The 23,889-nt window shown below is 34.7% G+C and overlaps 6 protein-coding genes and 1 long non-coding RNA gene across 10 annotated transcripts; 3 read left to right on the top strand and 4 right to left on the bottom strand.

Moving 5' to 3' along the window:
- Nucleotides 1–89: 89 nt before the first annotated feature.
- Nucleotides 90–3,390, top strand: LOC105217834 (conserved oligomeric Golgi complex subunit 4). The gene has a single exon (XM_011193063.3). It carries the CDS (start codon nucleotides 354–356, stop codon nucleotides 2,637–2,639), a length of 2,286 nt encoding a protein of 761 aa, XP_011191365.1. The 5' UTR covers nucleotides 90–353; the 3' UTR covers nucleotides 2,640–3,390.
- Nucleotides 2,635–3,854, bottom strand: LOC105217846 (uncharacterized). Its single transcript, XM_011193074.3, has 2 exons — nucleotides 3,307–3,854; nucleotides 2,635–3,234 (listed from the first exon to the last, which is right to left on the bottom strand). The coding sequence occupies exon 1, from the start codon at nucleotides 3,700–3,702 to the stop codon at nucleotides 3,379–3,381; it is 324 nt and encodes a 107-aa protein (XP_011191376.1). The 5' UTR covers nucleotides 3,703–3,854; the 3' UTR covers nucleotides 2,635–3,234; nucleotides 3,307–3,378.
- A 389-nt stretch (nucleotides 3,855–4,243) lies between these two features.
- On the top strand, nucleotides 4,244–5,763 carry LOC105217855 (G patch domain-containing protein 4). The gene has a single exon (XM_011193086.3). The coding sequence runs from the start codon at nucleotides 4,352–4,354 to the stop codon at nucleotides 5,642–5,644; it is 1,293 nt and encodes a 430-aa protein (XP_011191388.1). The 5' UTR covers nucleotides 4,244–4,351; the 3' UTR covers nucleotides 5,645–5,763.
- On the bottom strand, nucleotides 5,673–6,936 carry LOC105217863 (probable rRNA-processing protein EBP2 homolog). Its single transcript, XM_011193099.3, has 3 exons — nucleotides 6,727–6,936; nucleotides 6,587–6,670; nucleotides 5,673–6,533 (listed from the first exon to the last, which is right to left on the bottom strand). Exons 1-3 carry the CDS (start codon nucleotides 6,796–6,798, stop codon nucleotides 5,766–5,768), a joined length of 924 nt encoding a protein of 307 aa, XP_011191401.2. The 5' UTR covers nucleotides 6,799–6,936; the 3' UTR covers nucleotides 5,673–5,765.
- Nucleotides 6,937–7,802: 866 nt separating this feature from the next.
- LOC105217866 (ATP synthase lipid-binding protein, mitochondrial) lies at nucleotides 7,803–11,353 on the bottom strand. Of its 2 annotated transcripts, none has more exons than XM_011193104.3 (4): nucleotides 11,196–11,353; nucleotides 10,386–10,499; nucleotides 9,353–9,557; nucleotides 7,803–8,759 (listed from the first exon to the last, which is right to left on the bottom strand). In XM_011193104.3, exons 2-4 carry the CDS (start codon nucleotides 10,431–10,433, stop codon nucleotides 8,596–8,598), a joined length of 417 nt encoding a protein of 138 aa, XP_011191406.1. In that variant the 5' UTR covers nucleotides 10,434–10,499; nucleotides 11,196–11,353; the 3' UTR covers nucleotides 7,803–8,595. The 2 variants fall into 2 exon arrangements, with proteins under 2 accessions (XP_011191406.1, XP_011191413.1); XM_011193111.3 differs by lacking the exon at nucleotides 11,196–11,353 and adding an exon at nucleotides 10,752–10,957.
- A 1,453-nt stretch (nucleotides 11,354–12,806) lies between these two features.
- LOC105217918 (protein bunched, class 2/F/G isoform) lies at nucleotides 12,807–23,872 on the top strand. Of its 3 annotated transcripts, none has more exons than XM_054225304.1 (6): nucleotides 12,807–13,466; nucleotides 13,525–14,702; nucleotides 16,861–17,070; nucleotides 17,213–17,321; nucleotides 17,392–17,529; nucleotides 18,081–20,011. In XM_054225304.1, the coding sequence occupies exons 2-6, from the start codon at nucleotides 14,603–14,605 to the stop codon at nucleotides 19,456–19,458; spliced, it is 1,935 nt and encodes a 644-aa protein (XP_054081279.1). In that variant the 5' UTR covers nucleotides 12,807–13,466; nucleotides 13,525–14,602; the 3' UTR covers nucleotides 19,459–20,011. The 3 variants fall into 3 exon arrangements, with proteins under 3 accessions (XP_054081279.1, XP_011191474.2, XP_028901727.2); XM_029045894.2 differs by adding an exon at nucleotides 21,778–23,872 and having other exon boundaries at nucleotides 12,810–14,702; nucleotides 18,081–18,637; XM_011193172.3 differs by having other exon boundaries at nucleotides 12,807–14,702.
- Nucleotides 20,938–21,778, bottom strand: LOC128919840 (uncharacterized). The gene is made up of 2 exons (XR_008469979.1): nucleotides 21,586–21,778; nucleotides 20,938–21,258 (listed from the first exon to the last, which is right to left on the bottom strand). It is a non-coding gene; the product is annotated as an uncharacterized LOC128919840 (long non-coding RNA).
- Nucleotides 23,873–23,889: the final 17 nt, after the last annotated feature.

Below are 23,889 nucleotides of genomic sequence, written 5' to 3'. Positions count from 1 at the left end.
GGTAGGTTTCTACAATGATCCCAGACATGTCACACAATTTGTAATAAACATGCATTCTTTACTTTAATCAAAACTATTCTTCAGAATCTTCAGAAAAACCAAACGAATATTGAAATGTAAAAAACACGGCTCAAGAATTGTGAATGTAAATTTTAAAGGGTTGAACTAAGTTCCATTACAATGCAACAATGCTCAACTCATTGATAAATCGATAACTGCTTTTGAGACAAACTAATCGGAGTTGTTTACGTTATTGACACGACATATATCAAATTCCAGTGATATCCTTCTGAAAGTTTTTATTTTAAATTTATTGAATACACTGCATTTAAATAAGAATTAAATAACAAACAATGCTTGCTTCTACGGACATCAGTGCAATAAATAATATGGAATCAGTTTTAGCAAAAATACAAGACGAAGAGAATGACATAAATTCAAATTTGGAGAATCTGCTTTCAAAGCAATCATTATTGGATTCGAAAATGAGTGCCATTTGTTATTTCGTCGGTTCATTAAACACAGTAAGCGCGGACACAAAAAAGTTAAGCATACAGATTTCTCACACGTCCGATTTAGCTGAATCGGTCAGTGCTAAAGTACGCTGTGTAGACATGGCACGGAGTAGGGCGTCTGAATGCCAGAAGCGTGTACACGATTTGATAGATCTGCAACTTTGTAGTCAAGGTGTTTTGAAAGCCATTGAAGAAGAAGATTATGAAAAGGGATCTGCACTTATTGGACGCTTTTTATCAATTGATCAAAATGTTCTACGGCGTACTGCTGGTGACGTCGGTTCAAACGGTTCTGTTACATCTGTAAGCGACGCAGTCCATACACTGGAAAAGGCTACGGAAAAAATGCAAAAGCTTGTAGTTATTCGTTTTGACGAAGCGGTTAATAAAGATGACTTAGCATCCGTAGAACGTTTCTTAAAATTATTCCCGTTATTAGGTATGCACCAGGATGGCATTGAAAAATTCGGCAAATACATTTGTATGAAATTAGCGATGAAATGTGAAAAAGAATTGCGATCATCACTGGATATTGCAAAGGCAGAGAACCGCTTATCAGTCGCCTTTTCTGACACATTAACAACATTGCTTGAAAATTTCGCTAGAGTAATTGAAGTGAACAAACCTATTATAGAAACGTATTATGGATCTGGTTATCTTATTATTTTAGCCGCATTACTACAAAATGAGTGCGATTCAGAGGTCAAGAATGTCATTTTAGAATTCAACAAAAATAGACATATTCCAGATCTAATTCAACAAATCAACGAATACAATCGTTCAACGGGTGGTAGTATGCCTTCTCTCAATCAGTATCAAAAACAGTCAATGAACTCTGATAAACCACAACCTAAAGATATAGATCCCCTTATATTGGAATTAACAGTAATGCATTCCCGGGTCGAATTATACTTTAGATTTTTGAGACGTAAAGTTAAGTCCGATATTGAGGCAAGCAACAAAGATATCAATGAGAAAGAAGAGCAAATTCAACACTTATCAACCATATTAAATAGTTCCGACCTAAGTCGTCAAATGCAGGAGATACTGAGCACTTATCTTCTCTTCGAAAGGCATTTCATGGAAGAGAGCGTGTATAAAGCTATAATTTTGGATACATTTGAGGTGGGACAACAATGTTCCTCTATGGTGGATGATGTTTTCTACATATTGCGCAAATGCATTCGTCGTTCATTGACAACACAATCAGTAAATGGATTGTGTGCAGTAATTAATAACACGGCCTCCTGTTTATTCAACTTTATAAATGCGTTGAAAGTTCCATTGAAAAATGGATATCCTTCTGGTTACACGGATTTGGCTTATAGTGCAATACAAAGTGCGGTGCAACATGGAAAATTGCAATCAAATGACAGTGAAAAGGCGCGTAGTAATTTTATAAATCGCTTAAATAATGCCGATATGTCAACGGAATTCCTCGAAACATTGTGGGAAACAATTGAGCAAGACATTAAAAACACCTTTCCATCTTTATCAGTTACAGAGCAGCGGATCGTAGATAGTTGCATTTCAGAATTAAGAACAGTGAGAGATACGTTGAAGGCCTGTGTAAATTTCGGCATGACCCAATTGAGATCGAGTGCGATCAAGCCTCGCTTAAACCCTTGGATTGATCAATTCTTAAATTACAGTCATATTTTATCCGAAGAGGAATTGGCTGACTATGAGGCTGGAGAAACCTTTATCCAAACACTTATCGTGCAACTTGACGCTTTTTTAAGTCAATTCAAAAATGTGCTAACACCACGAAATTTTGATGCTTTTGTTAGTATTTTAGCTTCAGATACCACTTCTAGACTAGAGAGAGCTATCAAAAAATCTTCATTTAATCGTCTTGGTGGTCTAATCCTCGACCAGGAAATCCGTGCACTCAGCTCATATTTAATTGGCATCACATCATGGTCCGTGCGCGACAAAATGACACGTTTAACGCAGATAGCGACGATATTAAATCTGGAAAAAGTGGAAGAGTTTTCAGACTACTGGCGCCCGGATAATGAAAACGAGTCTCCTTCCTGGCGTTTAACGCCTCAAGAAGTGAGGACATTATTAGCATTACGTATCGATTTTCGCATAGACGATATTAAACGCATTAAACTATAAGCATTATATGTATATTTATATTTATAATATGATTATGTCTTAATAAAATACCCACATATACATATAAATATAGAAAATAAAATCACGTTAAATTATTACATACTTATTTACATAGTACAAGCTTAAATATCTCTAAATTTTGATTAATTTCCAAGTTCAAATTTCAAATCCAGACGAGCTTTATATTTTGTGCTATCCGTTTGAAAACTGTTTTTTGTGTGGACTAGTTTAATGCCTCCATCAAGAGACGTTTTACTATCTGCACTGCGCCAAAGGTTTGCTAATGCTTCGAGCGATATATCCGTACTTTGCTGACGGTTGTCATGATCTGCTGTTAATGTTAGATCCAATTGACGCCGATATCGTTGTAGATGCCCTAAATATAGTTTTTCATTATAAAAGTGTTGTTGTAACGCTGCACAATAAAGCAGCATTAACATCAGAATATATGCTGGTATTTGTCCTCTCATTACGATTCAAAGGTATGCAGCTATTTCAATTCACACTCTTGGGCAATACATGCATATTTATGTATACAAAATTTGTTTATATTATGTAGAACAGCTTATCTCTGCATTGATAACGGAGAAGTCGACTTGGCATACATGTGTGTAAATATTTTTTAATTATCATATATTTTTTTAATCGTATATTATCATATACATACATATTATGTTTGTTAAATTTTTTACAAGAATATATTCTTTTCTAAAAGCAACTGTATACGAAATTACAGAAATCACTTCCTCCTGTAGTCGTGATGTACATGTAACCGTCCTGAAAAACGTGTATTTCCCGAATTCAAAGAATTGCTGTGGTGTATCACTTTGGCTGACCCGTCGATCTGTGTTTTACTATCAGCACTACGCCACAAATTGGCTATAGCTTCTAAGGCAATTTCTGTTTCGTCGTTGTTCTCATCATGTTCAGCAGATAGATTTATATCAATTTGACGACGTGCTCTTTGTGAAGATTGCATTCCATCTTCGGTTCTTGGTATGCATCGTATGGAAATTATTTCAGCATGTATAAAAAGTAGCAATATCAATAACTTTATATCCATAGTGCCCAAAAAATTTAATTTTTTATACGGACTTATAACAGTAATTTCCTAAACCGTGCTTACAAAAAAGCCGCTTATCGTTTCACTGATAATCAATGACTAAAATAGCTGCTAGGTACAAACTAGGCTCACAGTACAATAATACGTATTCATGCATTTTTGATGAAGTGTACAATATTAATTGAGGAATGTTTAATATAATTAACATATTTATTGAAATAATTTGAAAATTTAAAATAATTTAAAAAGGAGTGAGGATGTTAAAAATTACACAATATTACCATATTCAATTTTAAATTGTTCACACTTATTACATGTTTTAACTTTACTTTAAATTTTTAATTAATATTCGTGAATAAATAAAATTGTTTTCCAAATTTCAATCAAATCACAAAATCAATACAAACCAGGTATTATGAAATTGCTTTTTAAAAATTAATAAAACATTTCTTTGCGCTGTGGCCATATTTTTCTTACACTTTGCATGCATTGTAAACACAATCGATAACCGTCAGCAAAATTTTAAACTTCATCTGGCATCACTCATTCCCCCTCATCTCCAAAAACTTCAAAAACAGCAAAAACAGTGCACGTTCCTTGACTCAAATAAACCAGAGATAAATCCCTGAAATAAACAATAAACTTTTGAATGGATTTTGCTCGTAAAATATTAAATAAATATGGATGGAAAGACGGAGAAGGTCTTGGAAAGAATAACAATGGCATTGTCAAACCCCTGAAAGCTAGTATGAAATTCGACAATGCTGGACTTGGTTCTGATCAAGCAGCCAGTGATTTCAATAACCATTGGTGGGAGCGCGTTTTCAACGAGGCCGCCAAAAATGTTGATGTGACAACGACTAAAAATGGAGTAAGTGTGGATCTAAAAAATAAAGACGAAAGTGTAGAAATATCTACAAAAGAATACTCTGTGAAAAAACTTAAAAAAGCCAAGGATCAAAGTAGCAAAGCTGACAAGCGATATGATAATTTTCTACAATCAGCCACGCTTACAAAGTCGGGCGATGAAATTGAAAACCCCAACAAAATAGCTGTAGCCGATATATCAGTTAAAAAATACAAAACTTTAACAGACGAAGAGTTATTTCGTGCATGCGGCGGAAGAACTGCTCATAAAGGAGCGCGGCATGGGCTAAAATTAAGTGGTAAGCTAGCTCGTATAGAACAGCAGGAACAAGAACTTTTGGCAAAAATTGAAGATCAGAAAAAGAAATCCGCGAAAAATAATAGCAAACAATGTTTGGAACAGAAACTTGATGTAGATGCCGATGACATCGTGGACAAAAAACAGAAGAAAATCAAAAATAAAAGTTATGCGGGACATAGCGAGCCAACCGATTTAAATGTATCTGAAGAAATAAATTCTATAACTAAAGTAAAGAAAAATAAACGGAAAGATAATCCTGAACAAAAAGAAAAGAAAAGCGAACTAGCTACTGCCGATGTTGCTCCAGAAGATCCTGCGGAAGTAAGTGAAACTACGGTTAACTCTATCGATTATGTAACTAAACTAAAGAAAAATAAACGGAAAGATAACCCTGAACGAAAGGCAAAGAAAAGCGGACTAGCTACTGCCGATGTTGCTCCAGAGGATCCTGCGGAAGTTATTGAAACTACGGTCAATTCTGTAAGTAAAGTAAAGAAAAATAAACGGAAAGATAACCCTGAACGAACAGCAAAGAAGAAAAGCGAACTAGCTACTGCCGATGTTGCTCCAGAAGAGCCCGCGGATGTAAATGAAACTACGATTCATAATTCTATTGATGAAAGGCCAATATCAGAAAATAACGAAAATTCGGCAAAAAAAAATAAAAAGCGGAAAGCAGATCATATGAATAGCGAGCTTTCTGATAAAACTATAGAAACGGTATCGAATGAAACTGCGAGTAAAATTAAGAAGAAAAAAAAGAAATATCTTTAAGCAAAATGATAAATTAAAAAAGAACAAATGTAAATATATGTACATACATATATATTTATATTTTAATTTTTATATCTATATTTTAATATAATAAGCCTAGACTATGGATATTAAAAATATATCATTTCTTAGATTTGGATTTCAATCTGCGGGATTTTCCTAATCGTTTGTTTCCGCCGCCTGTTGCTTTTGCACCTTTCCTGAAGTTTTTCACCTTTTCGAGTCCAGCGGAGGAAGATTTTGTATTTCGTTTCTGACCCTTCTTTTTGCCACCAAAACCAAACTTCTTGTTACGTTGTTTCCGTTTATCTGCTGATTTTTTCTTTTGTGATTCTAAAGCCTTAGCATCCTCCAAGAAGTCAAGATTCTTCAGTTTGCCCTTTCGGAATTTCTTCAACTTATCCAACATATCTTTCTTTTCCATTTCTCGCTGCACTTTTGTTTGTTTTGCAAGTAATTTGCCCATTTTACGTTGTTCACGTATTTGCTTTATACGTTCCGACTTAGCTTGACCTTCTTGTTTGGCCATGAGATTAGCACGTACCTTCTGCATGTGTTCATCAGATTTAGCCATTTCAGCAAAATAGTCATCAGGACGACGTGTAACAACTCCAGCAGCATGCAAACGCTTTATACCTTCCAATACGGCGGCTTGAGCCTGGCGATGAAAAAGCATTTCACGTTTGAAGTCATTGAGTACAGGATCCTCTTCGGGCTGCACATACGGAATTTTGGCATTGCCCTTAAACATATTAGCGCGCTTTTGCTCATGTTTCTCTAACTGTATGACTAATTCAGGTGCCACTGGAGCCAAATCGTTCACCATATCCATTCGTTCAACCCATGTCAAATCTAGTTTGATGTCATCTGTTTTGGCTAGCAATTTTGGCTGTAAAAATTACAATGTATAATTTGTATAAGAATCTTTAATTCATTACTTACGATATTGTTGACTTTCTCTTTTCCTGCGCTGAATTCTATGTTCAGACCCGGCTTCAGCTCGCCACGAGCAAAGGCTTCTTGGAGCTATTGAAGATATTGCAATTCGTTTAAAATACATTAAAGATGAATGTTAAACTCACCTCTTCATCTGAATTATCATCCGAGTAAGATTCGGAATCGGTTTCAGCTTCTAGTCTTGCTTTCCTCTTCATTTTCAGATATCAATTTAATGTAAGTTGAAAAATATTAAATTAAAAACAAACGCTACACGTGCACTAATGATCGGAATTGACAACTTCAAACATAGGGTTCTCATTTAGACGTTTCATCTAAGGAGATGCCACCCTGTTTCATTTTCTGGATTTTATTTTATTAAGGTGCCCAGCTAGTTATGACGGCATACAAATTTTGCTATTAATTAGCATTATGTATTTGAAAGAGATGAACGATCAAACATGCACAATATCTTTGAGTAGTTTTGTCAATATAAGCTGGTAGCTAACCGATGATTTGACGGAAAGTATGTGTAATAAAATCAGCTGAGTTCTGATTAATTTAACAGTGGACAAGGATGCCATACATTTTTTATAATATATGAAATGTTTGCGAATTAAAGAATACCCTAAGAATTATAGATGAGAAGAAAGCGCGCCTAAGGTAGATAAATTACAGTTCTACATATATACGCCTAACTAAATAAGTAATAATAATAAGTTTGAAAGCGTTTACTGTTTAGCCCATTTATATTAAACAGGTTCTCCTAAGTGCATACTTCAAGTGAGGAATCGAACTTTGTTATATTTGAAGGACGTGCTTGGAAGTATAAAAAGTCCTCATTGACATCCTGATACAACACACTTCATTTTAAACATGATTTGTGGAAGTCATGGCACGTGTGTTCCAATATCATATATATTCATTTTATAATCAACAGGAAACTTCTATCGAACCTTTTTTTTTTAACTCATCCATATCCCTCAAATTTAAATTGTACTTAATAAAACTGCGTCACATAGTCAAATGTATTTACATGTAAGAACTTGATAAAATACCCAGTTTCTTCATTTTTCCCTCAAAGATATGATTCACTTTGGGTCCCGTATACGTATCATTACCCAAGCGATCGGAACGACGAACTCATGTCTGGACTAGTATTGAGCGTTATTTAATTTTAAATGATTTTCCGACTAACATACTTTTTTAATGAAACGAATACTTCTCCAGTCATTAATTCCATCTTTATTACTATTCAGTATCTACTTTATGTTACAATTCGTATGCAATAAATGATTTTTATTAGCACTATCATAATAAGGACTCAATTCTTTTTATGTTTAGATATAATTCTTTAAGAAATGCGTTGGCAGCAACGTATGTATACATACGGAATGTATACCAACTTCTCGAAATAAGTTGAGCAAGAATAACTTTTGGCGTCAATAAAAATCACGTACAAAAAACACAACTTCACAGACATATTCATTTTATTATTCCATGATTGATTGCATCGAATGTTTCCTGTATTTCTAGTTTTTAACGAGAGCGCTCACAGGCCAAACACGACCTCACACATCATGGCTAAAACTTTAAATTGCTTCCCGCTTTTAAACTTATAGGTCTACTTGTGAGAAATCATAGCTGTAGACTTGTGTTTTTGTATGTGATTTTAATTGAAACGTTCCATTCCGCTAAACTGATCCGAGATCAAACGAGATTGCCCTAGCTGGTGTTCGTTCTATTAACTGACTATATCATCGATCCGGCGCTTAACTTCTTTCATACATTTCGTTCGCAATTTACTCGCTGTTTTTCTGCTTTCGGTAAGGGTGGTTTTTCGCTTTGATTTAACGTATTCTGCACATTTCTGGTTTTTTTATCATAGTATTTTTATTTTCGTTTTAAACTTAAATAAACGTGTTTTTATTCTTGGATGTTTTTTAAAAACAATAAATGGTGTAGCTGTTGTTATTGCTATTACTGTTGTTTATAAACTTTCAATGACATACACTTTAGAAAGCGAAGAGCAGCAAGAAGGCCATCATAAGACAGAAAAGACCCATAGCTTCAGACAAGGCGAAACCCAAGATAGCATATGAGAACAACTGTTGTTTCAACGATGGATTTCTGGCATAACCAATGATGAGGGAACCGAACACTGTTCCGATACCAGCACCTGTTCATATTGGAAGTTTTGCAATAGAAAAACAAAAACAAAATTAAATACTCAAACTTATTTAAATTAAACAATATAGCGAAAGAAAGATGAAGTCGCAATATTACATGTTTATGATTGTTGTATATAGTCAGTCACAGAATAGTCTGAATTGAGTTCTGCATAGAATGCAGCAAGCACATCGCACTAAAATTGCTGGTCACAAAGGATTTCAATGAATGCTCAAGTCACCCGAAGGATCGAAGAACATTCATATTTTCTTGTTCCTTCGCCTCTTAATTACACAAGTTTCCTGCTAGAAAATATATCGGTTTAAGTTCACACGCACCACAGCATGTTTTCATTTGAACTTCGACCAACTCTCAGACCTTCCCGAGGCTATGTTAGAGTAATCTACATTCCACCAAATCAACTACAAACATTTTAATAAATGCTGTGGAAGATATTGGTAGAAAATACTCGTATGTGTGCCCCAGATGCTAGATTGTAACTGACTGTTGAAACAAACGTTATCCATAGCAATAATTGTGAATGCAACATATTTCTTTCGCTACTTATGTAAGGTTAAAACTGTTTACTCTTCCAATACTAACCAGAACCGGCAACACCGACTGTTGCAGCACCAGCACCAATGAATTTGGCAGCAGAATCAATGTCACGAGTGACTGGAGAGGTCTGGAATGACCTGATTTGTGGCAGTAAAGCAACGGGCGTTGTGTTCTGAGCTGCCAAGGATTGGCTCTGGCTAATCACAGCGCTGCTCAATGGTCGCAAGTATTGCTTTGAACCGTTAAGGAGCTGTAAAGACAGAAAAAATAAAATAATATAGAAAAAAGAAACTAAAAAATAATATATTGCACGCAGTTTTTGTTTAAATTGTAGAAAACTAAAACTAATTCCCTTGCTTCACTTGCTTGATCCGTATCTTGGCAAGTTTACATCATATAATTTTTTCAAATAAATTTTTATAGTCTTGATTAAATGTTTACTGTTATCTATTATATAATATCTACATACGCTAGAAAAATTATGCAAGAGTAACGTGTAAAATAATCGATATGTGTTTGGTAGGCAATAAATGCTTGTTAGAGATGAATAGTGCCTCTTAGTGCTTCTTAGAATTATGTTCTTTGCTAACTGTATGACATGTATTTTGGATAACATGGATCAAAATATTATAGTATATACCTATCGTTTTTGTTTAGTATTGAGCTTTTTTCCAAGCAGTCATCTGTTCTAACCTCAATAGGAATTAGGTGTTTGTAGTTATACAATAAAGCATGTTGTTTCACAAAACAAATAGACTTTTGTTGTCACAAGATCATACATATCGCAATTGACAATCCCGAAATTATTAAATAGCGTATTCGTGCTTATATAGATTTTATAATATAAGCTATTTTGAAGAGTTGCGAATTTGAGATACTACAACACCGCTACAACCTAACCTCAACTTTTCTTATGTAATATTTCACCGCAAAGTAAGTTCACCACACCGTACCAGTCGTACTATGATAAAAAAAAAAGAGGAAAATCGATTCTTAATTTACACATTATGTAATTAATGTTTTCTTCATAACACCCTTTCCTTTTTTTAAAAATAATATTAGTGAGACTAAAACTTACAGCGGTCCTGGCGACGGGGGCAATACGGGAGACTGTTGACACGAACATTTTTGTATATATTAATTTGATGATGCTACGTGGATCAACCAGAAATTGAAGCTAGCGCACGGTGCTCTGCAAAGAAAATATTTAAATTAATATATAGTTGTAAATTGAGGTGTTTTAATGGATAAAGGAGATGGCAATGTTCTATTTCTTCCGCACAACTTGGTCACTACAGTTGCTCAGTTACGTAACTTGAACCATCTGTCAAATACGTAACTCTATGCAAATTGAAATAAAAATTGTATTTCAAATGCAATAACAACTTCCTATTAGAAATAGTTTGTATAATTTACTATAAAATGTAAGAATTATATATTTTACAATTTATCTAAAGTCTTGACAGTGCCACAAAATTGCTTTCGTAACGTTGCGATGGTCTTCTTCCACTGACAAATTCACCGCTGCCGTTCGTTGACGTTCGCAATCGTGTTGTTTCGTTTCGGTTTCATTCCAACTCGTTTCCCTGTGATAGACATTTTTTCACACATGCACACTTTTATTAAGATGGCGGAGCCGCAACCGGAAAAATCACATTTCTTTGCACAAAATCTATACACATTAGTTAATAAGAACTGCTGATCTTCGACATAAAACACTTCGTTTGACTTATAATTTAATGAATTCTATTCAGCTTTACATTTCGAAAACACTTTAATTTCACTATATACCAATATAGCAGTGATTATTCAATCAGTGGGAAGAGACAGAATATCAAAAACCTATCTCCAGAGACAGAGGAGATGTTAAATTTTTATGTGTACTCACTTCGAACAAACCCTTACAACAGTGGTCGACTTTCAAAATTGAATGGCGAATGAACGATTCAAATGTCTTCCCTTCGGGTGGTGAATCAAATTCGAAGCGATGTTGGATGTGGTACTATTATATAAGTTCGAATTACCACCTTGGGGCAATACTGTCAAACTAAAAGCTCGTTTACACTGTCATATTGAAATAATAAACGTCCTAACCCTTAATATTCCTGCCGTGTATCCAAAATAATTTTACAATTAAACGATGTACTCGGTATTTTTGAATTGTTGTCACATTAGCCGATATGAGTTGAACTGCTGATATATTATAAAAATCGCATGCGAAAATTTTAAGAGTGATTAAACAATTAAACCCATGGTTTTTAATTTTGCTCTCTATATAATTTGCAATAGATGTACGAACTAATCCCATTTTTATAAATTCAATAGAAAAAATATAGTAGAAGGGGAAAACTGTTAACTAATTTTGGAAGAATTAAACGTTTTATAAAATGTTTGCCAACTGATTGAGCAGTGATATTAGCAAATGGGCTGTGGTGAAATTGAACTATTGGAGGTATTTGGGAGGTTTTATAAATACATCACTGCCAACTTGAGGAGAGGGTTATTTCAGAGGATTAATACAAATTTTAATAATGATGGGCAAAATAATCTGCAATAGAATTATTTTTAGGTTTATTGAAAAAATTCTCATTATGTTAGAATAAAAAGGTACTAGCCTTTATATACATAAGTATAATACATGTAAACATATATCAATGAGGTCGTATTGGCATGGATGCGCACATCCTATTACCACATTGGTACGAACTTTTATATGAAGCATCGTGTGATCAAATTGAAATTACATAACTTGAGTATGCAACTGCATACTTCGTCCTCCGTACATAAACAGAGCAAATATAGGAATTGTCTGAATTTATATATAGTTTACCTCTGGAAATATAAAAACCTATAATCAATTATTTTCAAAATGCAAGTAAGTTCGAAGTAGAACTGAATTCCAAAATAAAGTAGTGTTTCCTGATAGGTTGTCCATTTGACAGATAGGTGGCGCTAATACCCAGTAATTTTCAATTATCATCGATACAACTTCGATTGTTGCGAGATTTCCGATACAGCTTCGTTATTGACCACAATTCAAAAGTAAAGTTTACGAAAGTTTAATCGCGTAATTTCCTTTAAAGGGTTTTTGACAAAATAATACATCAATGGCTGATGCCATGGACGAAAGATGGGAAGGGTCTAGATATAGTTTCCGCGATAATCCGGTCCACGTACCCAGAACAAGTGGGAAATTTTATACGGTATACTTTGCAGCAAGCAAAACAAAATCGCTTTGCTGGACGCAGACTAGAAGGAATCTAATTGAATCTGATTGGCTCTTTAAGATTAAGCATACATTTCGTTCACTAGTACCGGATACAACTACAATCAGGAAGTAGCAGGCGAACAGCTGCGCTGATATGAATTATAAAACTTCTTATTTAGAAAGTTGTCATTCGGTATCGCAGAATCTTTACAATAACAAAAATAAGGTATCGAAAGCAGAAGTGCAATGTGAAAACCCCTATTTTATTGTGACAGCTTATAAGAGAACTTTTGTAGATACATATTCACTTTTCCTATCACGGCTAACGTCGTCGCTGACGTTTATTCTGAGCAGCATCAAAACGGAACAGCAACGCAAGCAGCAGATTGTTTCGCTTGGAATCGCGAGCACAGAGGGTCGATCGTTCGCCGTGCATAACGTCGTCGCCTCGGTACGATTCATTTACCAGACCAAATATGTTTTTAATTAAAAACAACGATAAGTAGCAGCTGCAGCAAAATGCTGTAACCAAACTGGACAAAAGCGGGTAGTTTATTGTACAAAAACAGTCGAGGACAGAAGAATAACGAAAATTCAGACAAATTTTGTGAAAACTTACTTGAGAATTTGGAAAAATCAGTGTTTGCATGGCTTGTTATAATTCGAGTTAACACGGTTCCAAATTGCATAACACCAATTGTGTATATGTGCGTAAGTGTTAGTGCGTGTTTGTGTGTTGGTGAACACTAGGCAGCAGTGGTGGAAATATAAAAGGCAACAAAGCTTGTAAATTGTGTTGAATGGCGTAAAGCAGAGCAAGAATGGAGCAGACGTATTGAAACTGAGGGGAAAAGTAAGCTACCTAAACTAAATAGGAGGAGGTCGATATTGAAATCCGTCCAAAAAATAACGAACGCAGTGCTGCATCATTTGGGACACGAGCGTTAAAGAGTAGTTTAATATTAAGTACGCTCTGAATGCAAATATTTAATTCCTGATGATTTTGCAGACAATTGTGTTGCAGTGAATTACTACATAATGTATAACTACAAATGAATCGACAATAATTGTCCTAATTGATCCCGTTTCTAATAGATTCATACAATTTTATAATCTATCGCATATTGGAACAGTTTCTCACTTCCCACCGGCAGAAATGGCAGGTTGTAAATAAAGTTATACACTACAGAGGGTAGAGAAGATTGACAACACATCATAAAATAGTATTCGAATCACAATAGCTCTGAAATATTAAGCCAAATCATATAAATATATGGTAAACAATACTAAAATAGAGAATCGAGGTAAAACATCTAAGCAGCAACCTGAAACCCACAACAACGCCGAAACACCTTCGAATTTATTCACCACCTTATCATACCCAACAACAATCGATTCAGTCGCCGTTGCAGCTACGGCACTTCGTTGTACTCTGCTTCGTTGCCCAAGAAAAAATGTACGCAAAGACTGCGCTGGTGGCAAAAAAGTGCACGAAATAATTGAAGTGGGGCATATAAGTCATATCTCATCATAAATACACTTAGTTAATTATTAAAATAATAAACGCTTGTGCAAAGTAGAAATCAGGTCCTTTTGTAACAAAAATTAATCAAAATATATTTACCGACGTAACCCATCAGTATTGCATCAATAAGTTCGTTGATCATGAGAGTGAAGAGCGTAGAAAGTGTGATGTGACGAGTGAATAATACGACTACGCAGTGTGTGCAAGAGAGTGAACGAGTTGAAGTGAATTATAGTGTGGTGAAAAATAGAAGAACTACTGCATAAAGCGAAAGCGAAAAGGGTAACGAGTGAGCAGGTGCGTTGCATTAATTCATATTTTCGCATATCTGCGTACTCGCTCGAGTGTGTATGCAAGATTGTTCTTCACGGTAGAAATTGCTCTGAAGTTGAATAAACGTTTCGCTGTGTTTGTCTGATTGATTGTATGCACCAGCCGTTGAACAGAGCCAACAAACAAACCATTAGCAGCTAACGACAGAGCCGGAGCCAGAGCCAGAGCAGGGCAGAGCAGAGCTGCGTAGCGAGCGACATTTATATTCATCGGTCAAATCGGTCGGGATATGGCCGTGTTCTTAATAAATATCTGCAAATTTAATGGCTGCGGCATCACGTTTCCTAGTTTAGGAGATCTAATACAACATATTGAGGACACGCATATCGGTGAGTAGGGACTTTTAGTGCCTTTGATGAACTCTAATATTGAATATGTTGAATTTGTATGTATGTAATTAAGTATAGTACGATAAGGTGGTGTGGTCGCGTGATTATTTAGTAAAGAACGGCAAACAAAATAGATTGAGATTAAACGGTGTTTAGTGTATATGGCGGGGAGTATTTGTTTACTTTATTGAGATTAGTATATACATTAATGATGTGTTGGTATGGTGAATTTGAAATGGATGAATTATGCTGACGGCAAAGTCGACGTTTACTTTGGCGTCACGGTCAGCTGCTTGCTAACGTTGCCGGTGCAAAATCGATAGAGCAGTTCGTTAGTATGGTGATTAGATAGTGATTCAGTTTCCTCCCTTATTCTAGTGTGGTGCGTGGGAGTGAGTTAGTGGTGAGTTATGCCAGTTTCATTCATTCAGAATTGTGTAGCAAATAACATGAACATACGACGTTAATACATATTTATGTACATATGTGTTTCCAAAATTTATTATTGAAAAAAAAAAAAAGATTTGCATATAAATAGACTATTCGTAATTAAAACCATATTATCTTATTAACTTAGCTTCCTTACGACGTATTGCTACATATGCTTAATTTTTTTATTAAAATCAACCTGTAGGGTAGTTACCGGAAGGCCTGATATATGATTGGGGCTAGGGGAAGGTTTTTTCGTTAAAATTTAATAAGTCGGTTCATCGATTGGGGTTGTTTTTCGGAAGAAGCTTAAACTTGATTTCATTCATCATATCCTTATATAGTATTTATTTACTTGAAATTTAAATATGAATGCTTGAGTTCATATGCTTACATATGTTAACATTGAATATTATGTACCGAATTGTATGTATGTACATTATCGAATTAATGCTTCTGTTACATTTATAAAAGTAAAAACTTACAAAAGAATACAGATGCTAATATTATTTCCAAATTTCGAAATATATGCATTTTTGTACAATTAATTAATTATATACCTAGGTTCAATATAGTAGACTATAAGACACTAAGAAGTCAATAACTAAGAAAGCCGAAGAGATAGCTGTTAGTTTTAATTCAACTGTTATCTTGTTGGTCCTGCGACTTCGTCACTCACTGCTTCGCAGCTTTTATTTTTTTAATTAAATATAAAACTGAATAATGTTATGTGCAATTCCAACACAAAGTGGAACTATCAATGGATCTAACACACGTTCTATTCTGTGTCGATAACCCAGTAAGAAACATTTTATTTTACCAAACTTGTTTGGTTTGTCAGTTTTGGAGGAATCGAAAGATTTTAAGTTGAAAGAGCAATTTCATAATAAGAACAAAAAATTATGAAAAAAGAAAATATGCTTCATAGTGTTTGTTTTTTAAATATTCTTGGAATTGTATGTGAATTCTCAATTTATTAATATATTTTGGGCAATATGTAATTTAAGTTGAAATTCAGAACAACTTGTTTAAATCAGGTTTCTCAAACATCGATGTGCTTAATTCAGTCAATGCACCGCATTCTATTGAACTCAATGACATATAATTACGGGCGGGCAGTACCCATTTCAAATCTTGATAATTCATAATATTTTGCATCAGATTTCATTTTGATATTGTAATCTTAGCAGATACGAACAACAATAAATATATGAAAATTATAAAATTCTATATGTTCGAAAATTCTTCCTTACACAAATTCTAAAGTTATACGAGTACATACATATGTATGTATATTTTTAAATTTAATAAATAAATACCTTTACAATATGTATATGCAGTTAAGTAAAATGTGAAAAGTGAATTAAAACTTTTTGTTTCAAATCAATCGAAAATAATTAAACAGAAAATTAGTTAAAGAATTGTTCACTCCTTGCTGAAAAACATACTCGTAACGAGGTCTGTATTGCCCCCAAAGCTCTCAATGGAGTTTATTCTCGGATCTTTGTTTGAAACCGTCCTTATATGATCTGACAGCTCCAACAACATTTAAACAGACATTAAAGGACGTCCACAGAGGAGAAAAATAACTTTGTAATACTGCATACTTAGGTCATTTGCATGTTAAATTGACTGATGCAAAAATATATATATTTTTTAAATTTACTTGTACACGTTTATTATTGTATGTACATATAATTAATATTTGCAAAATTTTGTTTATTTCCAGACTATGATCCTAAAGTGGTCGAACAAAAAGAGCAGGCGCAGCCTGCATGTTTGCCGTTGAGCTATGTGCTACGCTTCATCTCGGAAGATGCACGTAAGGAGAGCCCGTTCCTATCCGCCAATACGCCGGGCGTCGAGCTCAAACGGAAGCTGGCGATCAAACATCACAGTTACAGTATGTCGTCGTCAAATCGCAGCAATACGCCTACTGGTGAGAAAGCGAATCAGTATAGACAAGAAGCTGTATTCGCACTGTACCGCAAGAAAAACGTTTATTTTACGCCATTTTTTGTACTAATCTGCCACCTCTTTGCATCTTTTTTTCAAATTTTGTTTTATACTAAAATCTATAGGCAGTGAAATGGACGATGACGAAATGGTTGTTTCGGAGTCAGAAGATAGCAATGATTCTTGGACAACCGAAGAATTCAGTTCCGAGTTCATAATGCGTTACGGGAGCAGGTGATTGCTCAACAAAACTTTATTTGTAAGAAAAATGAACATTGAAATTTAAATATGTATATTTGTGAAGGCATTCCGGTACCGGCAGCAATGGCACACCGGGCAATGAGAAACCGTTTGCGTGTCCCGTGCCTGGTTGTAAAAAGCGTTACAAGAACGTCAACGGCATCAAGTATCACTCGAAGAATGGCCACAAAAAAGACGGGAAGTGAGTGTCTAAAACATGTAATACCATTCCTATCTAATATTCCCAACAAGTAATGTCAAGAATTTCAGCAAAAAGAATAGTTTAGATTAATTTGATAACTAGATCATTTTATCCAATCTGTACTATTATGGAATGGGTGGACATAACATAACGTTCTTAAACAAAATCTCGATAAAATGAGAATCTAATAGGAATTTGAAAGTCCTTTTTACCTAAAAAATCAATTTATCGTAGCTTTTGTAATTTCGAATATTTGTAGGTTATGCATGAAGTTTAAAATAAATTGAATATTCCCCATCGAGTTTAGTTGACATAGCTTTAGTAATATATGGGATGTGTATAAATTTGATATATACTCACTTTTTAAGATTTTTGTATTCACAAAGCGATTCAGGGAAATCAAATTTGTTCAAGATGATCCAAATGAGGTAGATATAATATCTTCGTCGAAAGGCTTTGGCAGAAATATTAAATTATATTTTAGGCACTTTGTATTCATAAACCAAATGTGTATTTGTAAAAGATAATTAATTGAACATTTATTGTTGCAGGGTGCGCAAAGGCTACAAGTGTCACTGCGGTAAAAGCTACAAAACTGCTCAAGGCTTGAAGAATCACGCATTGGTATCACACAATTCATCACCAGAGAGCATCTTGAGCGCACAGCATGTAGCGAATATAACATCTAGCAGCAGCGGCACGGGCGTCAATGCGTCAGGCATCATTTTGCAACGCAGCAGCTCGCCCTCGCAGTCGTTGGGTTCACTCAGTCCATCCAGTATCAGCAATATGTCGAGTAGCGCCAGTAGCTGTCACGGCAGTGCCAGCGGCAACACCTATAACGGCAACAGTAATTCTGCTGGTAATAATGGTGGTGGTGGTGGCAACACCACAAGTTCTGTGGTCACAAATAATGTGCTGCAGCAATTGACGAACGGTTCACTAGGCAGTGGCAGTCCCAACGTTGTGGCCACCACAAATGGTGTTGGTCTCAGCTTACATCATCACCAACATCATCAACCTCAGCAGCAGCAGCAGCAACATCAGTTCGGCAGCCAACAGCAACCACAATTGCAAAGTATTGGAGCGTCGGCAACAGCATCATCAGGTAACAATAACAATTTAGTTCGCAGCAGTAGCAGTGGCAACACTACCGGTATCAGTGGCAATGGCGTGCTGGCAACGCAAACAGCAACTAAAACTGCGACTGCAGCTACCAACTTGTTGGCCGCTAATGCAACGGCCAGTAAAATTCTGAAATTGGCCACAAACGCAGCGGCACAGGCTGCAGCAGCTGCAGCCGCAGCTAATGCTGTTGGTTCAGTCGATATCATTGCGCACCAGCAACATAAGCTGCAGGCAATCGTTGATAAAGTACAATCGAAGCAGCAACAATCTCAACAAACATCCAAAATTGCGCTGCCGAATCTTGTCAATTTAGGCATTCTCACGCCAGCTACGTCGCCCACTAAAACACCCATACAGACGCTGACAATTACACAACAACAACAACAGCAACAACAGACACAGACAACTCATAATCTTCCTTTGACTCCCATAAGTCCAAGTGGGCCGACACCAATGCAACAACAGCAACACCAACAAAAGAGTATTTCCTTGTCGTCTGGCACACTGTTGCATCACCATCAGCAACAACAGCAACACAAGAAAACGCCTCACATAATTGGCAGTATACACCTGTCGGGTGTGTCCACATCAACTTCGACGTCCACAGCTTCATCAAATGCCAATATGAATATGAATATGAATAACGGTAGCGTTGCTAATGCCAATGGTGTCGGTGTTGCTGCTGCCACAGTGGGTAATGGTGTTGTTGCTGCTGGCGCTGGTGTTGCTGGTATGGCGAACGCGATTGTTGCTGCTGCTTCTGCTGACGCAGTGGTAGGCGTTCTCAACGATGAAACGTAGCCTATACTAAAGACACTACTGATGCGGCGTGAATTCAAATAAAACATTTGGGATTTAGTAACTTTTCAGTAAATTGAAAAAGAAAAAACAAACAACCAAACAAAAAACATTTGCACAAAGCTAATGAAAAGGCTAACCATAATTGATTGGTGTATTGGCTTATTATAGGCACACAGCATACCTAAGTAAATGGCTGTCGTCTGTTATTGGCAAACACGCCAGAATACGCCAAAAATATTTGTCAGTTCCTTAAAAGTGTTAATGCTGCGAACTTTTAAGCGCAAAATTTGTTATTTCCGCGACACCAGAAGTATTCTTGTAAACATTTGTGAGTACGTGGTTGCACCTGGAGAATGCATTGCAAATACATTGCGTAATTTGGTTTGAAAAAGTTTAAATTTCGATGACACTTTATGATTTATCGATTTTTATTTATTTATTTACAAAATTGAAATATATGTAGTTAGTTTAATGAAGTCAACTACCCTTATACATATATCACAAATGTTGGAGTTGCTAAAAAAATTTATTCAAAGAATTTAATGAAAGATTTGTATGTATTTAACATCATGTAGCATCTAAAATTTTATTATGGGTGTAATTGCAATCTCCTGGTGCACCATTTTAATAGCATTAGCATAGATGCTTCCGTCTTTGTTTCTTTAAGCCCCTGCAACTAGGGTAGGTTCCTAATGAAACAACTCCCGATAATTCGAAATTAGACCAGCATTTATTTAGCGATTAAAAGCGCAAACACAAACGGTATACAAAAATCTCACATACATAAACTATAGAAGTCAAATACACTCTACTCGTATTGCAATTAAGTGTTGGTGTATTTAATATTCTGCAATGCTTGTACTCTGCACTCGAACAAATATATACATATATGTATGCAAAACATGAAAAATGAAAGAAAGAAAGAAAGAATGCTTTGAAATTATTAAAAATGATACATTTACTATTTCTATTTATACAAATATTGATAAATGCATATGTATGTACATATATACCATACATTCTTACCAATATTAGCATTAGTTAGTGACAACCTTCAAGTATCCTTGTAAATTTAGACTGCTGCGATTTATTTTAGAATTTAAATTTAAATTATTTTGTATATTTATTTAGTTGGTTCGTGCAATACTACTCTTTATAAATAATTTACGTAGTTAATTATTATTATTTTGTACTCATTTTTGTGTATATTTTATACTGATTTTCTAAACACTATATTGTATTGCTTTGATAACTGCTGATCTCCTATTCAAATTAAAAAAAATTAAAAATTATATAAATATAAAAAATGCTATACCAATTACACATATAAGCTAAAGTTTATGCTTTATTTGATTTTGGAATAGTAAACTACAGATGTTAGATCATTTCGATAAATGTCTCACAAGCTAAATGTCTTAATGTGGTCGAGATAACCTCACTTTTAATGTTGTATAAATTAGTAAAAAAAAGAGCTCAAAGTGAGTCGAGTCTAATAAAGAGGTACTACTTTACCTGGATACCGGCCTAGTAAACGAAAAACTACAAACAAATTGAAGTATCATAATGTATAGTAGGTGAACGATTTTTACAGACTCTTACACGAAAAATGTACATTTCAAGTACCAGGACCATATCTATGACTTTACACATATATATGTAAGTATGTGTGTTGCTAGTCTTGACATCAATTATTAACTATAGTGAACAGAATATGAGTTTTATTTCATTTCAACGCTATTCGAAGCACTTTCCATTTTAGCGAATATATCCCCATGTTTTGTGTTTATAAATAGGTTGATTCTGATTAAAGAAAACAAAAAAAAAATCGTATGATAGTTAAATATGTAAAATTTTAATTTTTATTATAAATAGTTTTTTTTAATTAGTGAGCTCCTTTAAGGATATGATGATTTAGTGTAAACGTGAACAGTATTATAAAAAAACTTTATATTTATTTTAAATAAAATTGTTTCTTGTACGCGCATTAATATTTATAATCATATTTTAATTTAAAGAAATTCCTTATGTGTTGGAAGTTTTAAAATCCGTCGCTACACTGGTGTACGGTGGAAAACTTAATTTTTTTTTCAAATTTCAAATATTTCAATACTAAATAAGGCAAATTACCTTTAAAAAATGTTTCCGAGTTCTACGACAAAAATAAAATCTTCAAGTCTGGAATATGCTCATTCCCAGTGTTATGTACTATATACATACATACTTTTTTACTGTCTTTTAAACTTTATTTTTCTTTTTTTTTATTTTTGGTTACTTTTATTTCTATTCTTTTTCTCTCTCCTTCTCTTTTGTTGTTTATAGAACAAATTAATGCAAGCAACTCCGCATGCATGCCATTCAATGGGCAACTGCTCACTGCAGCTCCGTCGATCGCTAATGCCAACAGCGCAGCCGTCAATAGTCGTGTTCCTGCCGCAGTCATCGGGGCACCACCGGTGGCCACAGTTGCGGTCAGCGTTAACGGCACACCAATGAATGCCAATAGCAATGCCGTTGCGCCCATCTTCGGCAGCTCGCCCATCATTTCACCCACTTTCATCGAGCATAAGTACTCCGCAAACACATTTAAACAGAAATTTTTGGCAAACCTTCGTGCCAACCATGGCGGTGCGGGTAAAACACATATTAACAACAATAATGACAACAGCAGCAACAACAATAAAACTGGCCATAACAAACATTCGATTGGCAATACGAATGCCAATAATAGCTGCGACAATACCAACAATGGCAGTAATTACAATGCAAATGCCGTTAGAAATGATAATGCAGCTGCAGGCGGCGGCTTGTCGGTCAATCATTGTTCGAATGTCGCTGCCATGGGTCCTGTAGTCGGTATTGACGATTTGTGCTCCATACAGCAGCAGTTGAGCGAAAACTATAATAAAAGTGCAATGTATTCGAGGACAATAAACTGAATGCTTACGTTATATGTACGTCTGTCACATGGGGATTACATAGTTATTAGAATATTCGTACATACATACATGTAAATTAAGCGTGAATGTAAATTTGGCTGTGATGTAAATGATGAAGACTGCGGAAAGGCAAAATGGCGACATGAAATGATCGGAAAACTATTGAATTGAGAAATTAGCAACAATGAAGGAGAGAGATGAGAAAAGTTTGGGAGAACACAGCAGTTTAGGCGTGTAGTTGTGGGTGCGCTTTGCTGCAGAAATTATGACGCTTTTATTGCTTTGGAGGTAAAACGAAAATTTCCCAAATTATATTTTGTTCCGTTTGATTTTTTGGTATTTTAAATGTTTTGTTTGACTCAATTACATAGTTTCTTTTCCTTGCTTCCAACGCCTTGAATTCATCCAATATTGTATACGACTTATTATTAATTCAACATTTGCATTTTAAATTGGTCGTATTTGCAATAAAAATTGTTATTTTTGAAACACATATATTTATTTATTCTCAAATATTTATAAAGCACTTTCTCACAGTTCAAGGAAGATGCAGCTTTTATGTCTTATATATACATAAATAAATAAATAAACACAAAGGGATTCGGCATTCTATCAATTCTATTAATTCTATTTTACGCTACAATATATGCTGTTAATATATACTGTTGATTTTGAATCCAGCACGTTCTTTCTTTTGACTGCACGCGGTGTCACTCAATCCAATTAAAGAAATTTATAAACAAGTATACATATACAAATGCATATTATATTTAACGTAACTAATTAAACTCGCTGTACCAAAAATTATCTCTTAAGGAGTTCAACATGTATCCTTGACTATGCGTCGTCATAAAAACTGAAAACTGAAAAGAACAAAATTAAAAATAAGTATTTGCATTGGCAAAGTGGGGAAAGTTTGCAGAATGGGCAAAAGTTTTGAAGTTCAACAATGGTTGAACTGCGTAGGCACTTCTTCATTTTTACAAAGTTTTCTTTCTCCTCGATTTTTTACTCACACTATGTTTTAATATTTATAGCGAAATATAATGCAATTAATTACATATGAAATTTTATTTATGCTCTTTAACTAGTCACTATTCTTGTAGGCAAATTAGTTACTAACTTTTAATTTGAAAATGTAATTATACTATTTTTGTACATATATAGTATTTAGCATAGTTAGTAAATAGTCAAATGATAGACAAGTTAATTCACGGATTTGTTTAAAAATGATGTGTGTATATGTAATAACTGAAATTATTTGAAATTTTCTTTTAAAGAAAAATATATGCATATACATACATAAGTATAACCCCTAGAAACATTACTCTATGTCGACAGTTGGCAAAGCAACCGCTTTGGCCGCTCCTTACTGGAGTGAGAGCCAATTTGTGGTAATCCAATTTAGCTTAACATATTATTCAAACCTTTCTGTATGTATTAAGAGTTAAACTTCATGGACGTAAAAATAGTTTAAATTGAAAGTAATTCTATA

Source organism: Zeugodacus cucurbitae, chromosome 2, assembly GCF_028554725.1.
Source record: "Zeugodacus cucurbitae isolate PBARC_wt_2022May chromosome 2, idZeuCucr1.2, whole genome shotgun sequence".
Taxonomy (NCBI): domain Eukaryota; kingdom Metazoa; phylum Arthropoda; class Insecta; order Diptera; family Tephritidae; genus Zeugodacus; species Zeugodacus cucurbitae.
Note: the sequence above shows the minus strand (reverse complement) of the source record. Positions and strands in the feature narration are given on the sequence as shown.

Bases quoted from the DNA above. Each gene is read 5' to 3' on its own strand.
- LOC105217834 (XM_011193063.3), top strand. From the start codon at position 354: ATGCTTGCTTCTACGGACATCAGTGCAATAAATAATATGGAATCAGTT.
- LOC105217846 (XM_011193074.3), bottom strand. From the start codon at position 3,702: ATGGATATAAAGTTATTGATATTGCTACTTTTTATACATGCTGAAATA.
- LOC105217855 (XM_011193086.3), top strand. From the start codon at position 4,352: ATGGATTTTGCTCGTAAAATATTAAATAAATATGGATGGAAAGACGGA.
- LOC105217863 (XM_011193099.3), bottom strand. From the start codon at position 6,798: ATGAAGAGGAAAGCAAGACTAGAAGCTGAAACCGATTCCGAATCTTAC. The intron at 6,671-6,726 runs GTGAGTTTAACA...TATCTTCAATAG, and splicing joins ATGATAATTCAGATGAAGAG to CTCCAAGAAGCCTTTGCTCG. The intron at 6,534-6,586 runs GTAAGTAATGAA...TAATTTTTACAG, and splicing joins AAGAGAAAGTCAACAATATC to CCAAAATTGCTAGCCAAAAC.
- LOC105217866 (XM_011193104.3), bottom strand. From the start codon at position 10,433: ATGTTCGTGTCAACAGTCTCCCGTATTGCCCCCGTCGCCAGGACCGCT. The intron at 9,558-10,385 runs GTAAGTTTTAGT...CTGTCTTTACAG, and splicing joins CCCCCGTCGCCAGGACCGCT to CTCCTTAACGGTTCAAAGCA. The intron at 8,760-9,352 runs GTTAGTATTGGA...CAATATGAACAG, and splicing joins AGTCGGTGTTGCCGGTTCTG to GTGCTGGTATCGGAACAGTG.
- LOC105217918 (XM_054225304.1), top strand. From the start codon at position 14,603: ATGGCCGTGTTCTTAATAAATATCTGCAAATTTAATGGCTGCGGCATC. The intron at 17,322-17,391 runs GTGATTGCTCAA...ATATTTGTGAAG, and splicing joins ATAATGCGTTACGGGAGCAG to GCATTCCGGTACCGGCAGCA. The intron at 17,530-18,080 runs GTGAGTGTCTAA...TTATTGTTGCAG, and splicing joins GGCCACAAAAAAGACGGGAA to GGTGCGCAAAGGCTACAAGT.